Raw genomic sequence first — 24,256 nt, 5'->3', positions numbered from 1 at the left:
AATTATATCTTATTTGGAATGGACAAGAAAAATCCATCAACCTAGCAATATATGAATAACATGAAAACAGAGTCCCTCCAGGTTTTTAGAGTTAAGTCCAGGACAGCAAATGATATGATATTCAATGACTCATATAACATAAGGATAGAACACATTATATGGAGAAAAGTCTGCAAACTTTGTGTCATCATATTGAAATTATAACATAGTTTAACTTAAAAGTATTCAGAAGTAATTTCAGCTTGGTGGAATGATGTTGTTATGTCCGCTCAGTCATAGAAACAGGTTTCAGCGCAGAGTTGCATTCATGACTGCGACATCAGAATATCTCTCCTTTTATCTTGGGGTGACTGTGTAAGCATGTACTCGTCTCCTTGAAACAAATTGTCAGTTTCAAAAGAAACAACAAAAAATGAAAATCAAGTAGGAAAACCCTACATTTATAAAATTCACACAGTACTCTAGAGGGCATTTTTTGGTAGTGTTCTAATGTCCTATTTTCTGGAAGGGAGCATGAGGTTGCTTCTGTTTCCTCAGTCACATTAACCCCCAAAAAATGCAGCCCAAACAGCTGATAAGTTTACACACTGTTGGGGTTCTTTTTATCTAAGGCAAGAGAGGGTCTCAGTCCCAATCCAAATTTTCACTCATTTACTGCCTCAAGCAGTTAAAAAAAATTATGTATATGGATTTCTTTCCCATTAAAAAAAACACAGTCTGCAGGAGTTTGCTGTAGCCAATTTCCGGAAGACACGTAGCCCTAATTTGGCAGTAAAAAAATATATAAACAAGAATGTGCTTCTCTCTGATTGGTCAAAAAACCATTGGGGAGGGCCATAGTTTAGATTTAAGCCCCCTGTATTGGCGCACAGGTTGATCCTAACCTCTTGGCGCTCTTCTTCTACTCCATTGGGTGCAGCTTCACTGTCTGACTATCTCTTCTTACGCACACACACACACACACACTGGCTTGCCTCTCCTTTACATGTTATCTAGTTTCGTACAGCAGAGGCATATGCCTGAGGCAGCTGTTGAGAGCTATCGAGCTATTGTTTGTTTGACCTCATCCTGGTTCACTCCCACATTCCTGCAGACAGGAAGTTTTAGGTAGTGAACTATTGGTGTACATTTGCATTAGCAGAAGTAGACAATGAAAGTAGGAAATACCCGCAAACTGGCATTTCTCGTTATACAACGTCAACAAAGCAAATGAATAATGCTTTGTGAACAGACCAGTTTCTGTCTTCAGAACAGTGTGTATGTCTATTAACTCTCAACAACGTTCCTGCATATGAGTTGTTTAGAAGTCATCAATACATTTTAGCTACAGATAATAATGTGGATTATACAGTGATACATTCACATTATGCCATAACATTGTGATACCTAGACTGTCTGTTAAATGGCTGTTTACAAACTGACATGGAGCAGTGTAATACTTAATGTTGCTCTTAACTACTTAATATAATACTTAGATAAAGGATCTTGTTCCTCGAACCAGTAATCATACAGGTGTGTATTGGTGTTACGCAAGAGCCTTCCAAGCTGGTCAAAAGTTAAATAAATAGACAATTAATGTGAGCACCCTACAGCAACTTTCAGTCAAAAAAGTTGATATTTATATGTATCACAAAATTGGAAATATATTTTTTTTGTACACATGTGTAATTTAGTTACACTCAAGATCAGAAAAGGCAAACAGGTATTCACGAAGCCTTAGGACGGTTAGGAGTCTTTCGCAGGCAAAACAAAGGTGTGGAGAAAAAAAAGGTGTGGCTGCCTCACAGGTAAGAGACGTCACACAATGCCATGGTTACTCGCTCAGCCTTAGAACAGTCATAGGATGGGCTGTTAATCCCTGGAAAGCTTTAACACTGCTTGGTGTCTGCTCTAGTCTGTTCCTGTGAAACAAAATGCCAGCGTTGACATGAATTTTTCAGCGAAACAACATCTCCTCAGTTTTTTCTTTGTATAACTGGACAAGGGGAAAAGCTTACATTTTTAGAAAACTGAATGTTAACATCCAATGAAGGTATGTAACCTTTTTAAATGCATTTTTGTCTCTCATGTCTCTCAAATAAGGGAGTAGGAAAGCAAACGGTCACTAGTTGAGAGATATTTCTATAGAAAATTTGAATAAATATGAAGCTAAAACATTACTTTAAGGTTTTATCCATTTAATGATTCTGAGGGATCCTGAGGGATCATTAAACTGATAAAACAGCCCGTGTGAGGTAATGGCACTCTAATAACTTGCATTTAATAATTGGATGAATTGATTTGTTTGAAAGCAAAACCACTGACAGAAAGATATCTCAATACCTTATCTCTCCTCTTAGCCAAGAAATGGTGGAAGGTGTGAAACCAGCAGAGGATGGGAGGTGGTGCAAGTTTTCCCGGAACAAGTATTTCGTCTTTATTCTGGTATTTGCAGGTCTGTTCCTGATTTACAACAGAAATACAATAATACCAGATGAAAACCCAAAAAAGTGGATGCAAAATCAATCAGCAAATTTGTTGAATTTCTTCAGTGGTCAGAGACTAAACATATCCTCACTAAACACTACAACTAATGACAACTCCACTTCTCAAAATACAACTGTACCACCAACACCTGTTCCTTACGTGTCTCCTGGACCATATTTAGTTGAATACCCCCATGACTACCAGTACATCATAAATGAGCCACAGAAATGTGAACAGGAGAACCCATTTGTGGTTCTGATCATTCCTGTGGCCCCAAACAATAGGAAACACCGTGACATCATCCGCAAAACCTGGGGGAGTGAAAGTCTTGTCCTGGACAAAGTGGTGAGGCCGTTCTTTTTACTGGGGCTGCACACCGGGGAGGAGGTGGAGCAGGTCCAACAGCAAGTACTTGAGGAGAGCAAAGAGCATCACGACCTGATCCAGAGCAACTTTGTGGACTGCTACAAGAATCTCACCATTAAGACCATGGTGATGCTGGAGTGGCTAACTGCACACTGCTCCAGCCCCTCTTATGCTATGAAGATTGATTCAGACATGTTTCTGAATGTACATAATCTTGTCAGTATGCTCTTGAATGCTCAAAAAGCAAACTATATGACTGGGCTTGTGGCAAGAGGTGCTGCAGTACTGCGAAATCCAAGCTCTAAGTGGTACCTACCTCATGACATTTATGCTCCGCCACAGTACCCCCGCTATGCTCTGGGCCTGGGCTACATTTTGTCTTTAGACCTCCCAAAAAAGCTCATTGAGGCATCCAGACATGTTAAAGCAGTTTACATTGAGGATGTGTATTTAGGGTTGTTAATGCAGCACCTGGGCATTCCTCCCACTGACCCCCCAAACTGGGGTTACTTCCATGTATTTCCTTTGCCATATAATCGATGTGCCTTCTCCAGGATAGTAGCCACCACAACTGATCCAAACACTAACCGTGAGCAGATTTGGAATGAGTTTAAAAACCCAGGCCCATACTGCTAACCATAAACTGAAAAAATAAAATAAAAATGCAACATGAAACAACAGGGCAGACTTTCCATGACTCTTTAAAAAAATATGTATTTTTATATTCACATATAGGCTATTATGATACTCATGTAAAATCCCCTAATCTCAAATTTTATTGAAACTGAACTAGTATTGTTCCACTGTATATTTAAACTACACAGTCAGACGTTTTATGTAGTTTATTATTTAAAGAGTGACATTTTACATATCTGAGTCTATGTTAATCAAGTTTAAAAACTGTCAAAGTGAAAACATGCAGTCACACCCGTTCTTAAGACGTTACAAAACATGATCCCTGACTGTGTTCTCAAGTTACAGTCCTCTCTGTGTTCACAGTTTCTGGGAAATGCAAGGTACACAGAAACCGATATCCTTAAGCATATTGACCTTACAGTGTATTAAATGGATATTTTGCAACAGGTCAGTGTATGATAGAATTTATTTCTCACTGCGATTAAGAAGTTGAGAATTTTCCAAGGTGCATGAATAACATTATAAACAACCTCTACCTTTGACGTCTGTTGCATATGTATGTCCTATCAAACGGCACCCATGCATCAATTATGGGAATATACATAACATAGGGAGTGAAATAAATTTATCCCTGTGGCCCTAATTTTTAATTACTTTTTAAACGTTAGTGTAGAAAATTATTTCAAACATGAGATTTCTGTTGATGTGTGTAGAAAATAGTTTAAGGCTTGAAGGATGTTCTTCTTGCTTTACTCCTTCTGTTCATGTTCTAGGCCTCATCTTTACTTACCATACTGTATATATAGAGGAAGTGATGTCTTCCAAAAATCCCCTTTTTTTAACGCCTGTCTGAATGTTTCTTGCACTAAAAGACAGGCTAATATCAACCAGGTCACCACTGACATATCTAGAGTTTTTGTTTTAAAGGTTTTGTTTTATGTTTAATAAATAAACTGTCAGAAACTCCACTTACATTTTTATGAACTTTTGGATATTTAGTGATACGAATAGGATAAAACATTAAAAAACGACTGCTGCCTACACTTACCTTGGATGTTTTGAAATGTTTTTTGCACCTGGGCTAAAGACCGCTTGTTGTTCTGTACAGTAGATACAATTTTTTTTGTCAAAAGTATTTTTATTGAATTATAATATATAATTAGAATATAACTTTAACAGGTACATTATGAATACATTCCATGTGTAAATATGGTTTTATTATTATTATTATTTTTAAAGGTTACAGGGCAATATTAGTTTAAAGTAACTTCTATGAAAACAGGATTTTTTCTGTTATTACCACTTAGACCAGGGCTGGGCAGTTCCAGGCCTCGAGGGCTGGTGTCCTGCAGGTTTTAGATCTCACCTTGGGTCAACACACCTGAATCACATGATTAGTTCGTTACCAGGCCTCTGGAGAACTGCAGGACATGTTGAGGAGCTAATTTAGCCATTTAAATCAGCTGTGTTGGTTCAAGGACACATCTAAAACCTGCAGGAACACCGGCCCTCGAGGCCTGGAGTTGCCCACCCCTGAGTTAGACAAATATTTACAACTGCTGACTATTACATTAGGCTCTTCTGAATATCTGTCTACATTATGCATTGCAATTAAGTGACCAATAACTGCTTAATGTATTTTAAAGTAAAGCTGTACATGAAGGTACTGAATAGATCTTTTTTACATTTACAATTCTGACATGTGAAGTGTGTAACAGTGAAAATCTTAGAAAGGTTAAATGCAGACACTTTGTGGCTATTTTGTACGCCACAATTAAACAATGGGATGAAATGGAACGAGTTGAACCTGTATGTCGACTGATTTGTGTGTGCAATAAATAGCTGATACAGCTAAGTTTTAGGAAATGTGTCTGTTATGTGTTTTTTTTTTTTTTTACATGTATGTGTGTACTTTCATGGCTCTTTCATCATCCACTTACCTTTCATCTGGAACTCAGTTATGTTTTTGTAAAATTTGCCAACAGCTGTTAAAAATATCTCTTTTCATTTTAAATAGAACAAGACTTAATTGATTAATATGGCAATGTTATCTACAGACACCCACAGTAAGTTAACCTTGTAACTTAGTGGCAGCAGGTCATACAATATTACAGTTGTGGTTACCTTGTTCTCCTTAGACATTTCCACAGATGAAATCCAGAAACAGCTGTGAGAATTGGCTCAGAAAAATACACGGAGGTGTATTTTCTCATATGTAGCACACAGCAGGATACAGTTAAGTTAATAATACAAGTTTTCACAACCACTGACAAGGACCTTGTACTTTTGATTATCAGCTTCCAGCAAACTAAGTTGGGGGAATGGGAATGGTATTCTGTAATGTACATGCGTGTTAAATTTAACTTTTAAAATAAAAACAGAAGATTTGCTCCTTCGTAGGGTCTCCCAAGGGAAAATGGTCCTGTGTAAGGGGCCCGGCAAAGCATTTTAGAGATGAGAGAAAGATCAAGGGAACATTTAATCATTGTAGGGGCTCACCATGGAGCCAGGCCTTTTCTCTCTGCTTCATTATGTATCAGTGGTTATTGGGGGACCACGACACTGCTTCGAACTTACAGGTCAACTATGTACAGACAGTTTTCACAGTGTTTCACACACAGATTTTTCATCCATCTCCTCTGCTCTCCTTCCTTTTTTTGCTCAATGTCACAGGTCCCACCATTCTATTAAGATCAAATTGGAAGTGATGACTTGCAGCTGTGGCAGCCAGACTCTCCTGACTCCAACCCTGAACCCTCTGCTTCACCTCTCCCCTGCAGTTGAGCCGCAAGCCACACCCGGTCACCACACTCTGCTTTGTGGACTTTTCTTTCTTTCCCCTCTTTCTGTAAGGCCATTTCTTTGTTTTTGTCTTTGTCTTTGTCTGCTTGTATTTTGCCAAATGGGTCATTGTAACCCTGGGCCAATGGAAGAAAAGATTCTACTCCCTGTAGTAAAACAGTCAACTCAGTAAACTCTGTTTCACTGAACTCTGCTTTTCTCCTGAGTATATTTTTTATTGGATAAATATATAACACATTTCACCAAAACGTTAGGGAAGGCATTTTTACAATGAGCCAACACTGCTTCCATGGGGTAAAACCCGAGATTACAACATTGACTTAACTTGATTAGATAACCAGCACTTCTTGTTCTTTCATTTACCAGTTTGCATGCGTAATCAACACAGCACAGATTTCCAGACTCTTCTACTTTCATCCTTTGCCGTGCAACAGATTTGTGGACTTAGAATGATTTAGACCCCACTCCTACAAAACTGCTCAAAAAAGTCCTGCCGTTGATTGATGGTTCAATCTTAAATATGATCAAGCTATCTCTAATAATCAGCTATGTACTGCAGACCTTCAAGCTGGCAGTAGTTAAACCATTTCTTTAAAAAAAAAAAAAAAATCTCTGGACTATTAAAACCCAATTCTTTGATCACCATGATAGAACAGAGAAAACCCGACTCAGAGTGGTCAAAACATTTATATTTCTTTATTCAATCATCTTCTGGAAGAGAGAGCCCTGCACAGCCCCAAAAACCAGTTGAAGAAACTCTAACATTAGAATTTAAAAATGTGTCTCATATAGGTGTTATTTTGGTCCTAAGAATATATTTATTACATGACAGAACCCAGCTGTCTTAACTAATAATAGGACAATCTCCAACCTTCCTTTCACATCCAAAATTCTTGAAAGAGTAGTTGTCAAACAGCTAACAGATCATCTGCAGGGAAATGGCTTATTTAAAGAGTTTAAGTCAGGTTTCAGAGCTCATCACAGCACAAAAACAGCTTTAGTGAAGGTTAAAAATGATCTTCTTATGGCCTCTGACAGTGGACTCATCTCTGTGCTTGTCCTGCTTGATATAGTGCAGATTAGATTAGAGATATCCTGTCTCAGAGTGACGCTGAAAAACTAGTTCATGCATTTATTACTTCCAGGCTGAACTACTGTAATTCATTATTATCAGGATGTCCTTAAAACCCCATGAAAAGCCTTCAGTTAATCCAAAATGCTGCAGCAAGAGTTACTGACAGGGACTAGAAAGAGAGAGCATATTTCTCCTGTATTGTGTTTCCTTCATTGGCTCCCGGCTGAATCCAGAATTGAATTCATAATCATGCTCCTCACATACAAGGTAATAAATAATCAGGCCCCATCTTATCTTAATGACCTTGTAGTACAACATCACCCTATTAAAGCACTTCACTCTCACACTGTGGGCTTACTTGTTGTTCCTAGAACCTTCAGTTCTCAGGCCTTCAGTTAGGAGCCTTCAGTTTGTGTGGATGAGGACACTAGGCCCAATTTCCGCCTGAGCATAGAGTCTCTGAACGTGCTGCTGAATCTCCTTAACCAGGATCGGAGACATATAGTTGGGGTGCCACAATTGAGGTCCTTGTTTTTGCATTCTGGCTGGCAAGTGAAGCATCCTACAGAGTCTTTTCCAGGGTGTTTGCAATATCCCATTCCACTGTCCACCGCATGGACAGTGGAATGGCAATTCATACTTGTTATCAATCTCGGGCTCTCTTCCACAGCATGTCTTTTATCCCTTCTTCCTTCTCTCACCCCGACTGGTCACTGCAGATGGCCGCCCCTCCCTGAGCCTGGTTCTGCCGGAGGTTTCTTCCTCTTAAAAAAGGAGTTTTTCCTTCCCACTGTCACCAAAGTGCTTGGTCATATGGGGTCATGTCATTATTGGGGTTATTTCAGTATGTATTATTGTAGGGACTACCTTACAATATAAAGGACCTTGAGGCGACTTTTGTTGTGATTTGGCACTGTATAAATAAAATTGAATTAAATGGAACTAAATACGTACATTGGATTTCTATCATTTCTTTTTGTTGTCAGTACATCACTGGAGTTTCGTACAGCTAAACCAAATAACTAATTTAACTGATCAATAACTTGAGAATGAAATCCAGTTGAAAAGATGCAACAGACACACATGCATGTCTCGCCTGGTGAATAATTGCTGAGTTGATGAAGAGCAGAAGCAAACAGAAGAAACTAAACCTCGTCTCAGAGTATCAGTGTGAGTCATCACCAGGCTAACAGCTGAGGTCAATAATTACTACCTCTGTAAGTGTGTCTGTGAAGGTTCTCAGTCATCCAGGTCATCGTAGTCAAAGGAGCTTGCAAACAAAAGCGTCTGGACTTCTTTAAGTTGCTTGAAGACATTTCACCTCTCATCTGAGAAGCTTCTTCAGTTCTAAGGTCAAATGGTGGAGAGTCCCAGATTTAAACCTAGTGGGAGTAACCCCCCACAGAGGGACAAAAGGACCCCCTGATGATCCTCTAATCGCTTGAGCCAAGGTGTGAAACTGGGTGTGGGTCCAATCAGCCAGGGTTTCGGATGAGCTCATTGTGAAACCTGGCCCCACCTTATCATCAGGATGTGAGTGGGCGTTAAGGTGTCTGGGAAGGGATCTCAAAACTGGATTATAGATGGCAGACAGTTGGTGTCGTAAACCACCGCCTCTGTTCAAAGATGGTCGCTCACAGTGGACATAGATGGCTTCTTTCACTCCTCTTTCAAACCATCTGTCCTCTCTGTCCAAAATGTCAACATTGGCATCCTCGAAAGAGTGTCCTTTATCTTTAAGATGCAGATGGACTGCTGAGTCTTGTCCTGTGGAGGTGGCTCTTCTATGCCACCACTGTTCTATATATAGAACAGACCTGAACTTCATCTTCGGCTTTTTTGCATCGAGGAGGAGCTGCTGAAAAAAAAGGAAGTGGTTAGTTGCTCTGTTGCTAAGCAGATAACTAACGTTTACATGTAGGTGATTGACCTTAACTATAAATAATAATGTATGTGGAAGTAGCATAGACAATGTTTCATGTCAACACACTTCGTTGTTTTTTTATTACATTTTAAAAAAATTAAATCAACTGGGAATACATTTAGAGTATATATAATTTTTTCAGATGCACATTGTAAAGATGCAGGGACATTTTGCAGATTCAATGATTCTTGTGCTGTTCATTAAAAATCTGGGCGTTATAATGATTTTTCTTATGTTGCTCAGTTTGCAACACAGCCAGTAATTCTTGCACTTATTCTGCCTCATGACATTTTTACTACAAACTTCCACTTTAACTTGGCCATTGTTGATTCATAAAAGTATCGAGACTTGTAAAAAAAGAAAAAGAAAAAGAAAGCTGCTGTTAAAAATAGTATTTTGAGGCATCGCCATCCATTTTTTCCCACTTATCCAATGTAGGGGTTCAATTTTTGACCTGTGACATAAGAAAACAATTTATCTATCCACCTCGTGTGCAGAGCAAAGGTCCATGCACCACAAAGAGCCACACACATGGTCTTACCGCCTTAACTAAAAGGAAAAGCATCAACAGGAAATTCACATATTTCAAAGGTGTCAGAGTCAAATTTCACATAATTGTTACACTTTAAACATTATAGTCATTTAAACATTATAAACATTATACAGCTATATTGAACATCACATCACAAACATCACTTTTTTCCTCTTTAGAAGGTGAAGTATTGTTTATTAATACTTCTACAGCCAAAATCTCTTCGTAGCAAATCAACTGGACAAGAAGCCTCTTGGATCAGAGGAGAATCGGCTTGGAGACATTTAAAGAAGTCCACTTGATTTCTTTCAATTTACTTAAACTATTGTGATGTATTTTTTTCCTTCAAAATCTAAGAAGGGGAGATGCATTTAGGCACTGCCTTCCACCCCCTGACGCCCCCATCATGCTTCTGACTTCTTACATGAACTTCCAATAGACCAGGTATGAACAGTGCCTGAGTGAAGAACTTGCAAGTTCCTTGTTCTCACGGTTCCTCTGTAGAGGGTTTCCCAAAGGATGGGGGCTGGCAGGGGCGTCAACGGGTCACAGCCCCCCCCCCCCCCCCCCCCCCTCTGGGAGAGACCCTGTCGACTGAGATGTTGAGAGGAGGCTTTACCTCAATCCTACTATTAGTTGGTACCAAATCACGTTTTTTAGTTGTAACACCTTCTTTTGCACACACAGTGTCGCACTTTGTTGAATAGTGCTGAATTTATTAATTACTACTCCTTGGCTGTATCCCAATTCAGGGTCTGCAGCCTTAAAGTACGCAGCCTCAATGGTCCTCAAGGGCCGTGTACTCAAAGACCGCTAAGGCCGGAAGTCCGAGGCTTGTGAAATGGGACGGTCTAGCCTCCGTCGCGCTGCCCAGGTTGCCTAGCAACCATGATAGCTGGAAACGTGTGGTTGACAGAAATGAAGGAGAACATTTGTTCATTTGTTTCTACATGAGCTTTGTGTGATTTAATAAGTATCTGAGGCTGAGACCACGGGACTGTAAAACATGATTGTTGGCCTTCATTTCTGTACTGAACAGTCATTTTAAGATTAGTTAGTAAATAACAATTAGTTAATGTTGTTCATGAGACTAAAGTCAGTGTAACTATGATATATGGCCAGGTACACTGGTACAGCACATGTGAGTGAAATACATATGAGTGAACTGTGCCAAACACTGAGCTTCAGTAAAGATTCAAGTTGCAGTTATTTATATTTCCCATCACCTTAAATCTTCATTCAAAGACAAGTATCTTTGACATTGTATATATAGATGTATTATATTTAAGAGACAAATATTGTTCTTTTAATATGTTGGCATTACTAAATTTGGCTCAATGCTTACATATGTATGAAAAGAAAATGTACAAGCTGTGATAACTGTGTCTGATAAAATGAAGAGTAGACTGCTATATGAAATATTCCTTTATTGGGTGAGAAAATCAGACCATGTCATAACTGCTTTAAGTCATACAGAATAGACATCAGAGCCTTAAACAGGCTGACTTCTGCTGAATGGGTAAAACTGGGTACAAAGTATACAAACATATAACATCCTTATAGAATATGATGTAACACTATAGATCAACTTACCTCAGAATATATAAAGCATATAAAAAATTACAGCAATATGATGCAACAAACACAGCAGTGCTACTAATCCAAAATACTCAAAGCTTCATAGAACTGGAACAAACATTTATTTTTAGCTCCATTCTGCTGCTGATACATACTTTAGGTTTCTGAACATTAAACTTGTTGCTGCCTTTCATAGTGTGTAACTTGAAGGCCCTGAGTACTTTCTCCCACACTGAAAACACTGGGATGATAACATTATTTGAACATTACCTAATAAGACTGATTCAGGACAGACAATTAGTTATGTTAAACTTTTCTAGCAGTCCTTCACAAACAGGGAACAGTCTGTCTATTCTCTCCATCTGTCAGCTGCTGCTGGCTCTTCCTCCTCTGCTTCCTCACACACTGCTGAGTTTGTCCTGGTGGATCATCAGGGGTGCAAAGCCTCACAGATGATGTGCAGCAGTGGGTCCCTCAGTCTGTCCTCACTCGGGACACTTGCAGTTGTCACACATGGAAATCAAATGTGTGATAAGCTGCAGGATTCAAACACAAGTGTAACTTATAAACACATGTTCATACTTTTATTACACAATCAGAGAGAAAGAAACAGAGAGAGAGTGCAGGACAGACAGACAGGTGACAGTCTCAGGTGTACACACTGCTACAAAACAGCACAAGAGATGGAGGATTTAGTGTTTGTGTTATTACGAGTGCTAAACAAGAAGAGTTCCCAGATGGTACAGTGGACACACCTGTGACTCCTGTGATTAAAGCATCTTTCTTTCAGCTTAACGAGTGAACCGTCAGCTCGTTCAAACACATGTTAAAGTCCGTTTGGCTGACACCACCGAACAGAGGCAGCAATGTAACATAGCTAACATTAACAGTGCAGTGGATCCTGCTTGTGCCGTGATATTCAGGACTGCAAACCGAGCAGCATCACTGACTTTCAGCTTGTTGTGTTTGTGGATATATGACTGACTTTAATTATCCATAAAATCATCACATTCTCTGTAGGATTAACGTCAACTATTGAACGTCATATATTTTAAAGTAAAGGCTTTAAAACCAAGTTAGTACAAACATCGCTAATGTCACATAACGTTGTCGCCATGTGGCCAACAGTAATGTTTGAATGTTCTTCATTATTAAATTTGCACATAAATGAGTGACATAATATTCAGTACTTACTTTAAAAAGTTTACTCTTCCGCCGCTCTGCTTCTGCCATTTTTTTCGGCAAAATTATCCACGCCCACTGCGATGCATTCTGGGATATGTTGGGCCACGAAGTCTACACCGCCACATCCTTAAAATTCTGGGAAATGAAGGACGCATTTGAGGGCCCCATTTTGAGCAGCCTTTGAATTGGGACAGCCTTCGTTGCGTCGCTGTGACGTAATCGGCCTTAAAATGCAGCCTTTAAAGCTGCAGACCGTGAATTGGGATACAGTAGTGATGGTGAGATGAAGCCTCATGATGGACTGAAGCTTTCCACCCAATTGGTCGACTCATGGTTCGAAGCATTGTGATGATTCATTTGCTCTACTGCGCCATCAAGTGGACAACTCAAGTGAAGCGGGCTCTGTGATTATGATGATGTGTAAACCTCTAAACTGAATAAATAAATTGTTTTCTTGGTTATTTATCCCGAATATTGTCTCAGTATGTGTGATACAAAAGAGAAAGTGGAAAGTATCAGGACAGCGTGTTGGTATGACTGTGTAACTGTTAGCCTCAGACAGTCAGTCAATAGTATAATTCAGATCATCGATCAGTACATTTGCATATTTGTATAACTATAAAAAGAAAGCTGCAGATGCCTTTGTGTCAACATAGCTGAGGCAAAAACAGAAAAACGATTTTATAAAAATATTCAGCAGTAGATCAAAACCAAAAGAAAACCATTAATCAACAAATGAACATTACCTGATGCTGCTGAATTTAAGCAGAGCAAATAGAGGTTTTTTTTTAGAGACACACCTTAGCGTTTTGCAATTTTGCATAATGTTAAAAAGTTTAAATTATTTTAGTAGCCTATTGAACGGCAGAAATTAGGTTTTCTTTTCGGAAGTATTTAAATGGGAAAGAACAGCGGCTGACAAACAATGGAGGTCTTATGCGTAACAAACAAGCGAATAATGCAGAAAACAGATTTTTAGACGGGAAACTGTTCTTGAAGTATATTGTTTGTGTGTGTGTGTGTGTGTGTGTGTGTGTGTGTGTGTGTGTGTGTGTGTGTGTGTGTGTGTGATTGTGATTCTGATGCGTCAGCGGTCCGCGCCTTGTGTTTACATCTTTGTGCAGAATCGGTGTACCTGCTCTCATTTACTGTTTTAGCTGTTTGGTGGTGGTTGAAATGTAGTAATATTTATATTAAAAATCGATTCAGGATTTTAATGAATCGATATCACGTTATCCAAGCTGGAATCGATTTTAATCTATAATCAAAACCCGCTCCTAGTACCTGTGTAATCATGCTTATGTACATCTGGATAATGACACAAACTAGTGTTTGGTGCTTCACTTTTTAATAAACTAAAAGACAGAAATCAGATTATAGGATGTGTAGTGTTGTTTATTTATATTATGGTGTTTATCATTTGTGATATTTATTACTGTGTGCATACTTTATTAGGAGAGACAAAATTTAAAAAAAAACATCTCTTCCTTGCTGGTTCCATCGAAGAAGAAATGCACAAGTAACTATGTAGCACGTACGTAATCCAATTCCACAACACAGTGTGATGGGGAATCAGCTGTTTTTCTGCCCATTTTATTTCGAATCTGGCGCGAACCGGTAAACCAGTCCCTGAATCAGTCACGTGGTACGGACTGCCCGCGAGGCCTCGAACGTCACTGCATACGTAATCAAAGCAAGCCTCGATACGCGCTTCACAAAAACGCCCCCGAGATTACCCGACACACGATTCGACGCTTCGACACACAGGACACATCACTAGGATACAGCCAATATTCCAGCAACGAGTCGCTCAGAGCCCCTGCATTAAGAAGAGCACGAGAGCAACTGCAAATCACCGGTGATTAGCTGCAGGTGCGTATGCCAAGGGCAGGAGCCCCATCTGAGCTCCGCCCAGGCAGACAGGTAAGAGTCAGAGTGAGAGAGAGCAAAACAACAAATACTTGTAGCAACACTGGGAGGCACAGGGACCATGAAAAATAAGGTTTCTTCATATGAAAAGGTGGGGAGTAGTAAAGGAGCAGTTTTATTGCTGGTAAAAAAAACCTCTTACTCAAAAAACAAACAAACCTCTGGACAGAGGAACTAAGGACTGAAACACTGGATTAGAAATACTAAACCGGAACAGGAGACACAGCAGGTTGCGGGTACAATGCGACAGAGAGCACAGGAAAACACAGGGCTTATATAGACAGGGGAGTAATCAGGGAATGGGCAACAGGAGGGAGACACAGCTGGGAGAAATTAGACTAACGAGACAGGGGAGAAGCAAAAATGAACACACTGACAACAGACAGGGGCTATCAAAATAAAACAGGAAACCATCACACTAGGATGCAGACACAGAGAGGCAGACAGAATATAACACATGAAACTCAAACTATGCAAAACATGAGACACAAAACCCTAAACCAGAATCACTGAAAATAGATTATTATTATTATTATTATTATTATTATTATTATTATTATTATTATTATTAATAATAATAATAATAATAATAATAATAATAATAATAATAATAATCAACAAAGCACCAGGGAAACAAAACGATCCAACATTCAAATAAAGCCTATACACAAGAACTAAAAATACTGGGTCGAAACGAATCAGAACCATGACACAAACACTACAAACAAAAGCAGAGGAAGATACTTTCACTTCATTACTTAAATCACGCTGCTGTTATTGTGTATATATTTATTTATATTTCTTCATACATTCTTATATAGTTCTATATTGTGTATTTTGTTGTACAGTTATTTTATTTTCAACTTTAATTTATATATTTTATCTTATTCTCCCAGTTAAATTTACCCTTCATTCTAATTTGTGTTGTACAGTTATTTCATTTTTAACCTTAATTTATATTTTATTCCTTCCTAGTTAAATTTACCCTTTTTAATTTTTCATATTTATTTCCTATCTTATTCATAGCCTTTTCCTTTTTTGTTTTCTTTAGGTCACGAGCAGTTGTCCAAGCATTTCACTACATATCGTACTGTGTATGACTGTGTACGTGACAAATAAAATTTGAATTTGAATTTGAATTTGAACAATATGTTCTATTTCACCTGCAACCAGTTAGTGCCAATATTTTTTATGTCATGGAAATAACATCACCATCAGATATTACCTGTAGATGTAGAAATTGTCACCAGAGAGCGCTGTTCAGATCTTTATATTCCAAACTGTAGAGCGATTCATCCAGTGTGTCTTTTCTTTTGCACACTTTGTTTCCTGTTCAGTTTTTCTCAGAACTGTTTTCTTGTCAGCTGACAGCTTGAACTGAGCCTCTCAACCAGTGGCGTGTCCAGCGGGGTGGCCTGGGGGGGCACAGGCCACCCCCCCCAACCAGACTGGCCACCCCAGGTGCCACCCCAAAGACAAAACAATAAAATTCAATCAAATATCAAATGTCCGATTATGTTTTCACGGTGAAGCTCAGATATCCGAGTGTACGTGAATGCAGCATCGGCTTCTGCGCTATGTGCATCACGTTAGCAAAGGTAGGAGAGCCAAGCGCGAAAGATGGCACTGCAGGAAACAATTTTTCGGTGAAAGAAAATGAGGACAGAATAAATGTCCCGGTAAGTAATATCAAGTTTGTTGAGTTTAGTAAACTTCGGTGAAATTAGAATCCCAAGGAAAAAATAACACTTAAAGAATTATTGCAGCTGTGGAATATTTCAGACAGTATGCTACTGAGGGCAGCTAACATAAGAGTTATGAGTTATAAGATATAATCTAAGTCGTAACATTGCTGTATGGAGCTGCAGATTTGGTTGCAGGTTAACATAGCTGGACTGGCCATCGGGCATACCGGGCATATCCCCAGTGACTTATTTTTTATTTTTTTTGTAATGGCATGAACAATGAGAGGTGGTGGATTGGCCAGATGCAGGTCGATGTGTAGAAATAACTCCGTTGTTTGGTGGTGGCTATGACGGGGCTTCCACAGAGGCAGCAGGTGGATGAGGGAAGGGGAGGCAGGAGGAGAGACCCGAAGCAGCCGCCAGTCCGAGTGTCAGGTGAACTGAACTTCAGGTAAGAAGTTATGACCTGCAGTCTCTCTGGGTCAGATATAAACCAAGTTTAGGTGGAGTTTATTTTCGTTGTGCTGACTTTTTACCCTCAGTTGCAATAACTCGTACTGCGTTCTAGCCAGCTTGATGGAGTTTTTAGGTGGGTGGATGCTATGATGTTACTGATAGTGAACTTTATTTTATTCATAAGGTTAGTAGAGTTGCCAACGGCTCCTTAAAAAAATGGAATGGTCCCTCATTCAGAGAAAATATTACGCGTTTGGTATTGAGCTGAGAAGAGACGCAGTTTGTCCCGAACTTTAGCTAGAATGGAAAAAAGACACAAAGCTGGAGTTATTCTGTCGTTACGCTGCACAGCTGCCTCTTCTCTCATTCTCTCCCCTGCCTCTCCTGTTGCTGCTTCAATCATGAAACTGATCAATGATCAGCTGATCGGCTTTTCTCTCTTGTTTGTTTATCGCCCACTTTGCGCCAGAAACAGGAAACCAGCAGATGTCGCGCTAAACAACAGCAGCACGTTTAAGCTTGATCAGCTGTTGTTAGAATTTATTTAATATTAATTTCTAGTATCAGCTGATGTTTGCTGGAGCCACAGCTGTAAAGCTGCTGGTCATGATGTCGGTTTGTATATGTGGTGAGAGGGAAACATGAGGATGAAACCAGGAGATGTCCTTACTGAATCATCAGAGCTGTGATGGAGAAACAGGTTTACCTTTTAGGTGACATGAATGAGTTGAAGTTATGAGCTGTTTCTGAGAGATAAATAACACCAGGATCCTTTTCTAAGTAGCTGACAACTGGTAACTGTGCAGCGGCGGGTCTAGCAAAGTTTTGCCAGGGGGCAGGTAGGGCATTAACAGGGAAAGGGGGGCACAAAGAAATACTTTTCTTTCTTATTCTCATTTAAAATATCTAGCTTTTATTAAATAATTATCTAAATCTTACAACCAAAGTTTTTATCTGATGTAAAATGTATAGAAATCATACATATACCAACAAGACTGTACATCACTGTCACAACAGCGTTTGTTTTCATTCAAAGGCTTTATGGCTTTAATACCTGGGGGGCCGGTCTGTAGTCAAAATGCCCGATTTTCTGTCCCAGTCCAGTCCTGCAGGTTAATACTGGCAGTGTCACCATGCCAGCTGACTGTATTTCATCATCAGCCAGTGTTGCTCTTGATCAATATTACCAAAGTTTACCATAAGGCAGCATAGAAAGTATTTACTTGCTTTCAGGTTTTATTCAAATGTTAGTCTTTTCATTTGTTTCCCCACTTTTTTCCTGTTTCAAAATCAAACACCAGTTTGTGAGAAGATTATCTTCTTTTTTTTAACAGGCATTGGCTAATTTGCCAATTGTATGTTAAAAATGTTCGTATTTTAATATTCAAAAATGTTTTTGCCCAAAACATATGTGCACTACATGTCAGTAAAAATACTATGCAAATATTGATGTCCTTGAATGCTGAGTAAACACTGACAAAGCACTGATTGTATCTCTTGTACTTTATCAACACAGTATCTAAAAACTTTGCACCGTAGTGGTTAAAATCTCATTCTAATAAGAGTTAAAAGTGCATTCGGTTATTAGGTTTATAGGATTATTGAATTATGGTTAACGGTTGGTAGAATCTGCCAATTACATCTGCCACCCTTCTCCAAATCTGTGCCCCTACCTGGCCCCCCCAACAAAAATTTTCTAGACACGCCACTGCTCTCAACGTAATGACCACAAAACATCCTCTAAAAAACAGAATGTATTTGGCGCAATGCAGAAAAACACAGAGCTAACTTAAACAGGTATTCCAATTATCACGAACCTCCAATTCTGAACATCCGAAATATTCATCTTAGATACACAAAGGGTTAAGGCCCTTTTTTAAATCACACTTGTTTCAGTTAGTGCTAACCAAAGTATCAATTTAGTTACATATCGTGTCATAACATATAATCAACTGTCACCATCTGCTGGCTTTTTAAAAACATTACATGTGGTTCCACTATGTGTTCTGCATTTATGCATTTAACTTTGTTAAAAAAACAACTTGCTAATCAAATCTTGTTTGGCATTATGCATGTTAATATGCATGTTGGTCAAACTCATTTTAAACTATACTTTTCTAAAAAAGCACAGGCACCACTGCTATCCCTGCTATCCTCAGATCTTACTTTGGTCCAAGAGATTATTGTTTTATTTTTTTATTAATATGGTGCAAGTCAACATCAACAAGTCTCTTCTGAACACAGCTCTGTACTTATATATGCCAATCTCTAGAGATTGTTTTTCCTGCACCAGTCCTCTTAGTGTTCCACATCCTTCCTGTAGCCAGTCTCATCAATGTTTGTGATGCAACCAACAACAGCTGTGTTGTCCGCAAACTTTACAATATGACAGCCTGGTTGAGCAGTCATATGTAAGCAGCGTGAACAGGAGGGGACTTAGCACACAGCCCTGAGGGGAGCCAGTGCTGAGGACTATGGAAGATGAGGAGACATTGTGGATCCTCATAGACATATACATATTCATATACATATTTCATCAACAACAATTAGGCTTTGTTTCTATTCAATAAACCAGCTAAGAAACTAAAAACTAATTTTCACTGATATTCTCCACTGAAAAGATTAAAAGGTTTAAAATCATTTTTCTTAATTCTGAAAACAACCACCTGTTGTTCTCTCAAAGCTCCAAGTGGATTCTGTTCGGTTCATCCATTATTGCCATAACATGGATATTTATTCACTTCACCAGTTGTAGGTTGTATTTTGGTAGCATTTGTGTATGTGCATGTCATTCTGTCTGTAATCACGATAACTTAATGTTGAATTAATTTGTTAAAACTTGTATTAGTGTAAAGTTGGGTCATGTTAAAAACGCCATTAAATTTTCTCTTACATCCAGCAAGGCCATCAAGTCCACTTAATGTTTTGTTTTTCACAAAGAGACAAAAAGCCCTATAACTTTGATGATTTCTGGTGGTATGCATTGTGAACATATAGAAAGTACCTCTTTCCTGGAAACACTGATCTAAAGGTGAAAGTGATAAAAATGTTTGAGGTATTTTAAACCATGTTCATTGTTGCCATTGTCTGTACTGAAAAATATACTGACATATCATCAAAGATATGTGGGGATTGTAAATATAGTGTATTATTTTATTATGACTTTGTTATGTACCTTTCAGTAACTGTTATAGCCGTTTAAATACATTAATATACAATGTTCCTGCACTGAAAACTTTTTAAAAATGCTCCTTCTGTCTCTGAAACAGCATGTTCATGTCCTTTCTCTAGTCCTTGAATCCAACATTTCTTTGCAACAGTAGCCCTGCTGTCCTCATTCTGGTGGGGTTCCCCTGCAGTTTCAGCTTTCAAGTTGAAAAACGTCCATGTCTCTGTGTAACTGGAAGACTGATCAGCTCAGTAGTGGCCATAGATTAAATTCAGCCTCTCCATATACTGACCACTCTGTTTGTCGTTTTTACAGTGAGCAGTGCCACCCTGTGGTTGAGAGAACGCTGCCTATGAAGACCAAAAAGGTGCAAATAAGAATTGGTGGTGAAACTAGGAAAGAAAATAAGGCAGAGACATGTGAGAGTGTCAAAGATGACAAAGATCTCCTGACCTGGTCTCCTGAATTAGGTGGAAACTGATCCTGGACTGGATCCTGATTCAGTGCCCTCCTCATTTTTCTGCAGAGTAAAAGCAGTGACCAATAATGACCACATTTTAGTTATATCCACCTGTTTCGTGTCCATTATCACATGAGAGTTGGTTAGTAAATTGTAACAAACTCGAAATCTTATAGTGACCACAGGAAATGCAAAATGTCTATCACTGTGAGAAAACCCAGACAATGAAGGCAGTCACTATTTGTAGCTATATTTTTTTAACATGTTAGATAATGAACTGAATTATATATTGAATTGTATTAAAACATAATTTGGAAACAACACGAACTGAAAATTCATACCACTAGAAAACATGAAAACTGTCCTTGGAAGCCTTCCTTTTTTGTATTGTAACACTTTGTAATACAGCTCACTTTGATATGTACAATACTGTAACTATATACTGTTACACTCTTGTGCTTGCTAACGCGCTGTAACTTACCACAAGTTAAACATAAAACTACCAGGCTATACCTGGTAAATGTTTGTGTTTAGTTACACCTATGATCCAGTTATCCTAGAGTTATGAATTCAGCATTACAATTTTGTTGTCCTTCTTATTGCTCGATCCTGTGTTGTTGTTGGATTGGTTACCTGTGTACCACACCATGATTACAGTACTGAAACATAAAAACTAATACCCAGACTCATGGATTGTTCTTTTTTCTTTGTTCTCCAAAAGCTTTTAAGTATGATGAGCCTCTGCAGACTGGACTCTGAGAAAATAATTAGCTGGGATACTTTTCTAGTTAAAAAAAAGGAACATAGAGGTTGTGGTTGGATAGAAAATGGCCCTTGACTCAACTTTGACTCTAACCACAAACACGTCCTCACTACTGACATTTCCTCTTTTCATCCTCTACTGCATAGAAAAATAAGTCAAGCTAAAGCACTCAGGGCTGATTCACCTCTTTTAATTTAGATTAGATTTGTGGTTTTTGCAGAAATAGTGAACACACAAAAATTCACAACACGCTGCATTTAGATGCTTCAAATCCTCAACATGTACGTAAAATTAACTGCTCGGTCAACTAAAAAATAATCATTGGTAATTTGAGATGAACTAACTCTTTCAATGCAGGCATACACAATAAAATTGTTGTTTAATAATGAAATCCGTCTTACAAGCACTTCTGCAACAGTTCTGCATCAGCATAACAAAGAGCAACATTCGTGCATGCATCATGAAGTTATAAAAGTTGTACTCACCTGTAGAGGAAGACAGCTAGTGTGATACCACACAGAAGGAATCCAATTGCAGGTGGGAGTATGTATAGAAAATATTGTGATGAAATTGATTCTGTATAAAATCAGCAGAGAATTCATTTAAATGGCTTATTTGACCTTTACTAGAAGTGATTCATCTGCCTTTTTTCACTACCCACCTTTGGGACTATCAGACAAAGTTAAATTCCATGTAATGATATTTACACCACGGTTGCCTGCTATGCTACATTTATAAAGTCCTTCATCTTCGGGCTGAGCACTACAAATAATTAGCTTTGTAGGGAGCTCATGATTTATTTTCAGTCTATGCAATGAGAAATTTGAATAGGTGCGATTCAGCTCAATGGAATAATGAAAAACAGATCTGTTGTTAGTCCAGGAGATTTGCGTTGTATTTGTCTTGGATATGTTGCAAGTCAGCGTCACTGAGTCTCCTCTGGACACCATCATAGCTCTGTTTTCGTCTTGAAGCATTACTGAAGTTTAGAGGGAAAAAATATCTTAATATAAAATGTGGATATCTCTAACAGTGTATGAAGTTTAACGGCGACAATAAGTCAATATAAATATATATCGGTATCTAATCTAGAAAAAAAATAATCTTAAACACAAATGTAGTCTTTACCTGCAGAGACATGCCACATCACTAAAAGCTTGATGAAGAGCAGTGCTGCTTGGTTTAGCTTGAACATCATGATCATCAGACAGAGAGAGAAACAGACCTGAACTTCCTGTCAGCTTTATTTGTGTCTGAGGAGGAGCCACAAAAGGGAAGTGGCAAGTTGCTTTATTTCTGAATTCTGAACTAATGTATGTGACTGTGTAAATAATAATTAAATAATATAACATGTCAATGTTAGACAATGACTTTAAAATTAGAAGGTTGATTCAAAGTTTAAAGGTTGATTTAAAAATATATAATCTCACCACTAGGTGTCAGTAGATTGCCGTTTGCAGTCAAATGAACTGTGTGTTGTTTCGTTCGCTACCGACACATCACTAGTCCATTGCACTAGAAAGTACACTAAAAGCAAAGGAAGCTATTTCACTTACCTGTTATGTTCAGTGTGTGTGTGTGTGTGTGTGTGTGTGTGTGTGTACACTGGAATTAACGTGTTACTACTTTTAGGAAGAGAAATCTATTTAATTGTTCTCACACAAATAGCCTACTGATCTATGCCACCTGCAGCCAATTAGTAACAATATTGTTTAAATGACCAAGATAACATTGCTTTCAGATATTACCTGCAAATGTAGAAATTGTCAGCAAAGAGCACTGTTGAGATCTATTTTAGTCCGAACTGTAAAACGATTGATCCAATGTGTCTTTTCTCTGGTACACTTTGTTTTCTGTTCAGCTTTTCACAGAATTCTTTTCTTCACAGCTTTACAGTTTTTTACAGACGCTAGGACACATTTCTCAATACTTAGGTCACTTTTGCAAAACTCTTCACACAATCCTCCTAAGTGACCGTCAGCTTGGCAAAGCAGTTCATTTCACATTCAAAATGCACTACAACTACCAAAACACTTCATTCAGGTCTCAAATAACCTCATTCTTCCAGAACACTAGCAAAGGTTGACAGCCGACAAACACACTTTGTCACCCACAAAACAATGACCTAAAAAACACTAACAACATGTAGCATTACACAGTGTTTTCTTGTGTAAAACAAGGACACATCTCTGTTTATAATTTCAATATATGTTACTGGAATGAATCAGACATCATGCAGAATTCGTTAATATTTGTTTATGTATTTTTTATTTTTTTGCACTAAGTAATCCCAAAATACAAGAATTTGTATACACACCATCCACTGATACACATACAATAGTAATGCTAATCTACTCGGTCTTCTCCATTTGGCCACAGGTTCTCATCCACATCACATCTTATGTCATCTAGGGCAATACACCTAGGAAAGAATCTTCTGGCATGCCAGAATTGAAGGAGTTGAAAAATTGAAGGAGTAACACCTGTGTAGATGTTCATCTACAATGAGAATAAGCTGTGGCTGGTTAAACTGCATTTTTAGATTTAAAATATGTTTCAATAAAATATTGTTGTTGAATTTTGCTGTCTTTTCAAGTTTTGCATTGTGTTATTGTTTTGGCCATGAGTTTAACAGTTTTGAAAACAGTATGTAAGTACATGCAAAATGTCCTGTCCGTACAAAGATTTTTGGCAGTTGTTGTGTCTGAGTGAGAAGATAATTCATGAAATTTGAGAGATGTAGTCATTGAATGCATTTTGTGCCAAAACAATGATAACTGGTCCTCAGTTTAGCCCACATAGACTTCTGTTGTGCTCACTGTGTGAGGAGCTTTGCAAACGTGACCTAAGTATTGAGAAATGTGTCCTAGCGTCTGTAAAAAACTGTAACTGAGCCTCTCAAAGTGATGACCACAACCCCCCCCCCCCACTTTGTTTTTAAAAGACTTCCTGCCACAATGGGCTCTAAATGGGTTCTATAGAAAAATGGGCCAACACAAAGCATAAATGACTGATTCATCCTTTGAAAAATAGCATTTATTTAGGGTGCTCACAGTAATGCAGAATAAATAAACTATTGTTTATCTTTTATTTAAGCGCAAGGTTTTTTGCTTTACCACTAAACCACGTTGTATTTGTTAGCACTTTAAAAAAAAAGTGTATGTATACAATATTCTTTTCCCACTTTATTTCAAAGTGCTAGTTTCCCATATTTACGGTTCACCTCACAG

General features: G+C 38.4%; 2 protein-coding genes and 1 long non-coding RNA gene across 3 annotated transcripts; 2 read left to right on the top strand and 1 right to left on the bottom strand.

Moving 5' to 3' along the window:
- The first annotated feature begins 1,837 nt into the window (after window positions 1–1,837).
- LOC146690712 (beta-1,3-galactosyltransferase 1-like) lies at window positions 1,838–5,334 on the top strand. The gene is made up of 2 exons (XM_085433768.1): window positions 1,838–2,032; window positions 2,340–5,334. The coding sequence occupies exon 2, from the start codon at window positions 2,347–2,349 to the stop codon at window positions 3,466–3,468; it is 1,122 nt and encodes a 373-aa protein (XP_085289894.1). The 5' UTR covers window positions 1,838–2,032; window positions 2,340–2,346; the 3' UTR covers window positions 3,469–5,334.
- An 8,864-nt stretch (window positions 5,335–14,198) lies between these two features.
- LOC146690711 (uncharacterized) lies at window positions 14,199–20,948 on the top strand. Its single transcript, XR_014915462.1, has 2 exons — window positions 14,199–14,487; window positions 20,119–20,948. It is a non-coding gene; the product is annotated as an uncharacterized LOC146690711 (long non-coding RNA).
- Window positions 20,949–21,459: 511 nt separating this feature from the next.
- LOC146690710 (uncharacterized) lies at window positions 21,460–22,230 on the bottom strand. Its single transcript, XM_085433769.1, has 3 exons — window positions 22,155–22,230; window positions 21,688–22,005; window positions 21,460–21,602 (listed from the first exon to the last, which is right to left on the bottom strand). Exons 1-3 carry the CDS (start codon window positions 22,228–22,230, stop codon window positions 21,508–21,510), a joined length of 489 nt encoding a protein of 162 aa, XP_085289895.1. The 3' UTR covers window positions 21,460–21,507.
- Window positions 22,231–24,256: the final 2,026 nt, after the last annotated feature.

Source organism: Copadichromis virginalis, linkage group LG16 (genome assembly GCF_057382275.1).
Source record: "Copadichromis virginalis isolate Kocher_CV1m ecotype Utaka linkage group LG16, C_Virginalis_male_GT1.1, whole genome shotgun sequence".
NCBI lineage: Eukaryota > Metazoa > Chordata > Actinopteri > Cichliformes > Cichlidae > Copadichromis > Copadichromis virginalis.
The sequence above is the reverse complement of the archived record's forward strand: the minus strand, read 5'-3'. Positions and strand labels throughout refer to the sequence as shown.

Bases quoted from the DNA above. Each gene is read 5' to 3' on its own strand.
- LOC146690710 (XM_085433769.1), bottom strand. From the start codon at position 22,230: ATGATCATGATGTTCAAGCTAAACCAAGCAGCACTGCTCTTCATCAAG. The intron at 22,006-22,154 runs GTAAAGACTACA...TCTAAACTTCAG, and splicing joins GATGTGGCATGTCTCTGCAG to TAATGCTTCAAGACGAAAAC. The intron at 21,603-21,687 runs GTGGGTAGTGAA...GATTTTATACAG, and splicing joins TTTGTCTGATAGTCCCAAAG to AATCAATTTCATCACAATAT.
- LOC146690712 (XM_085433768.1), top strand. From the start codon at position 2,347: ATGGTGGAAGGTGTGAAACCAGCAGAGGATGGGAGGTGGTGCAAGTTT.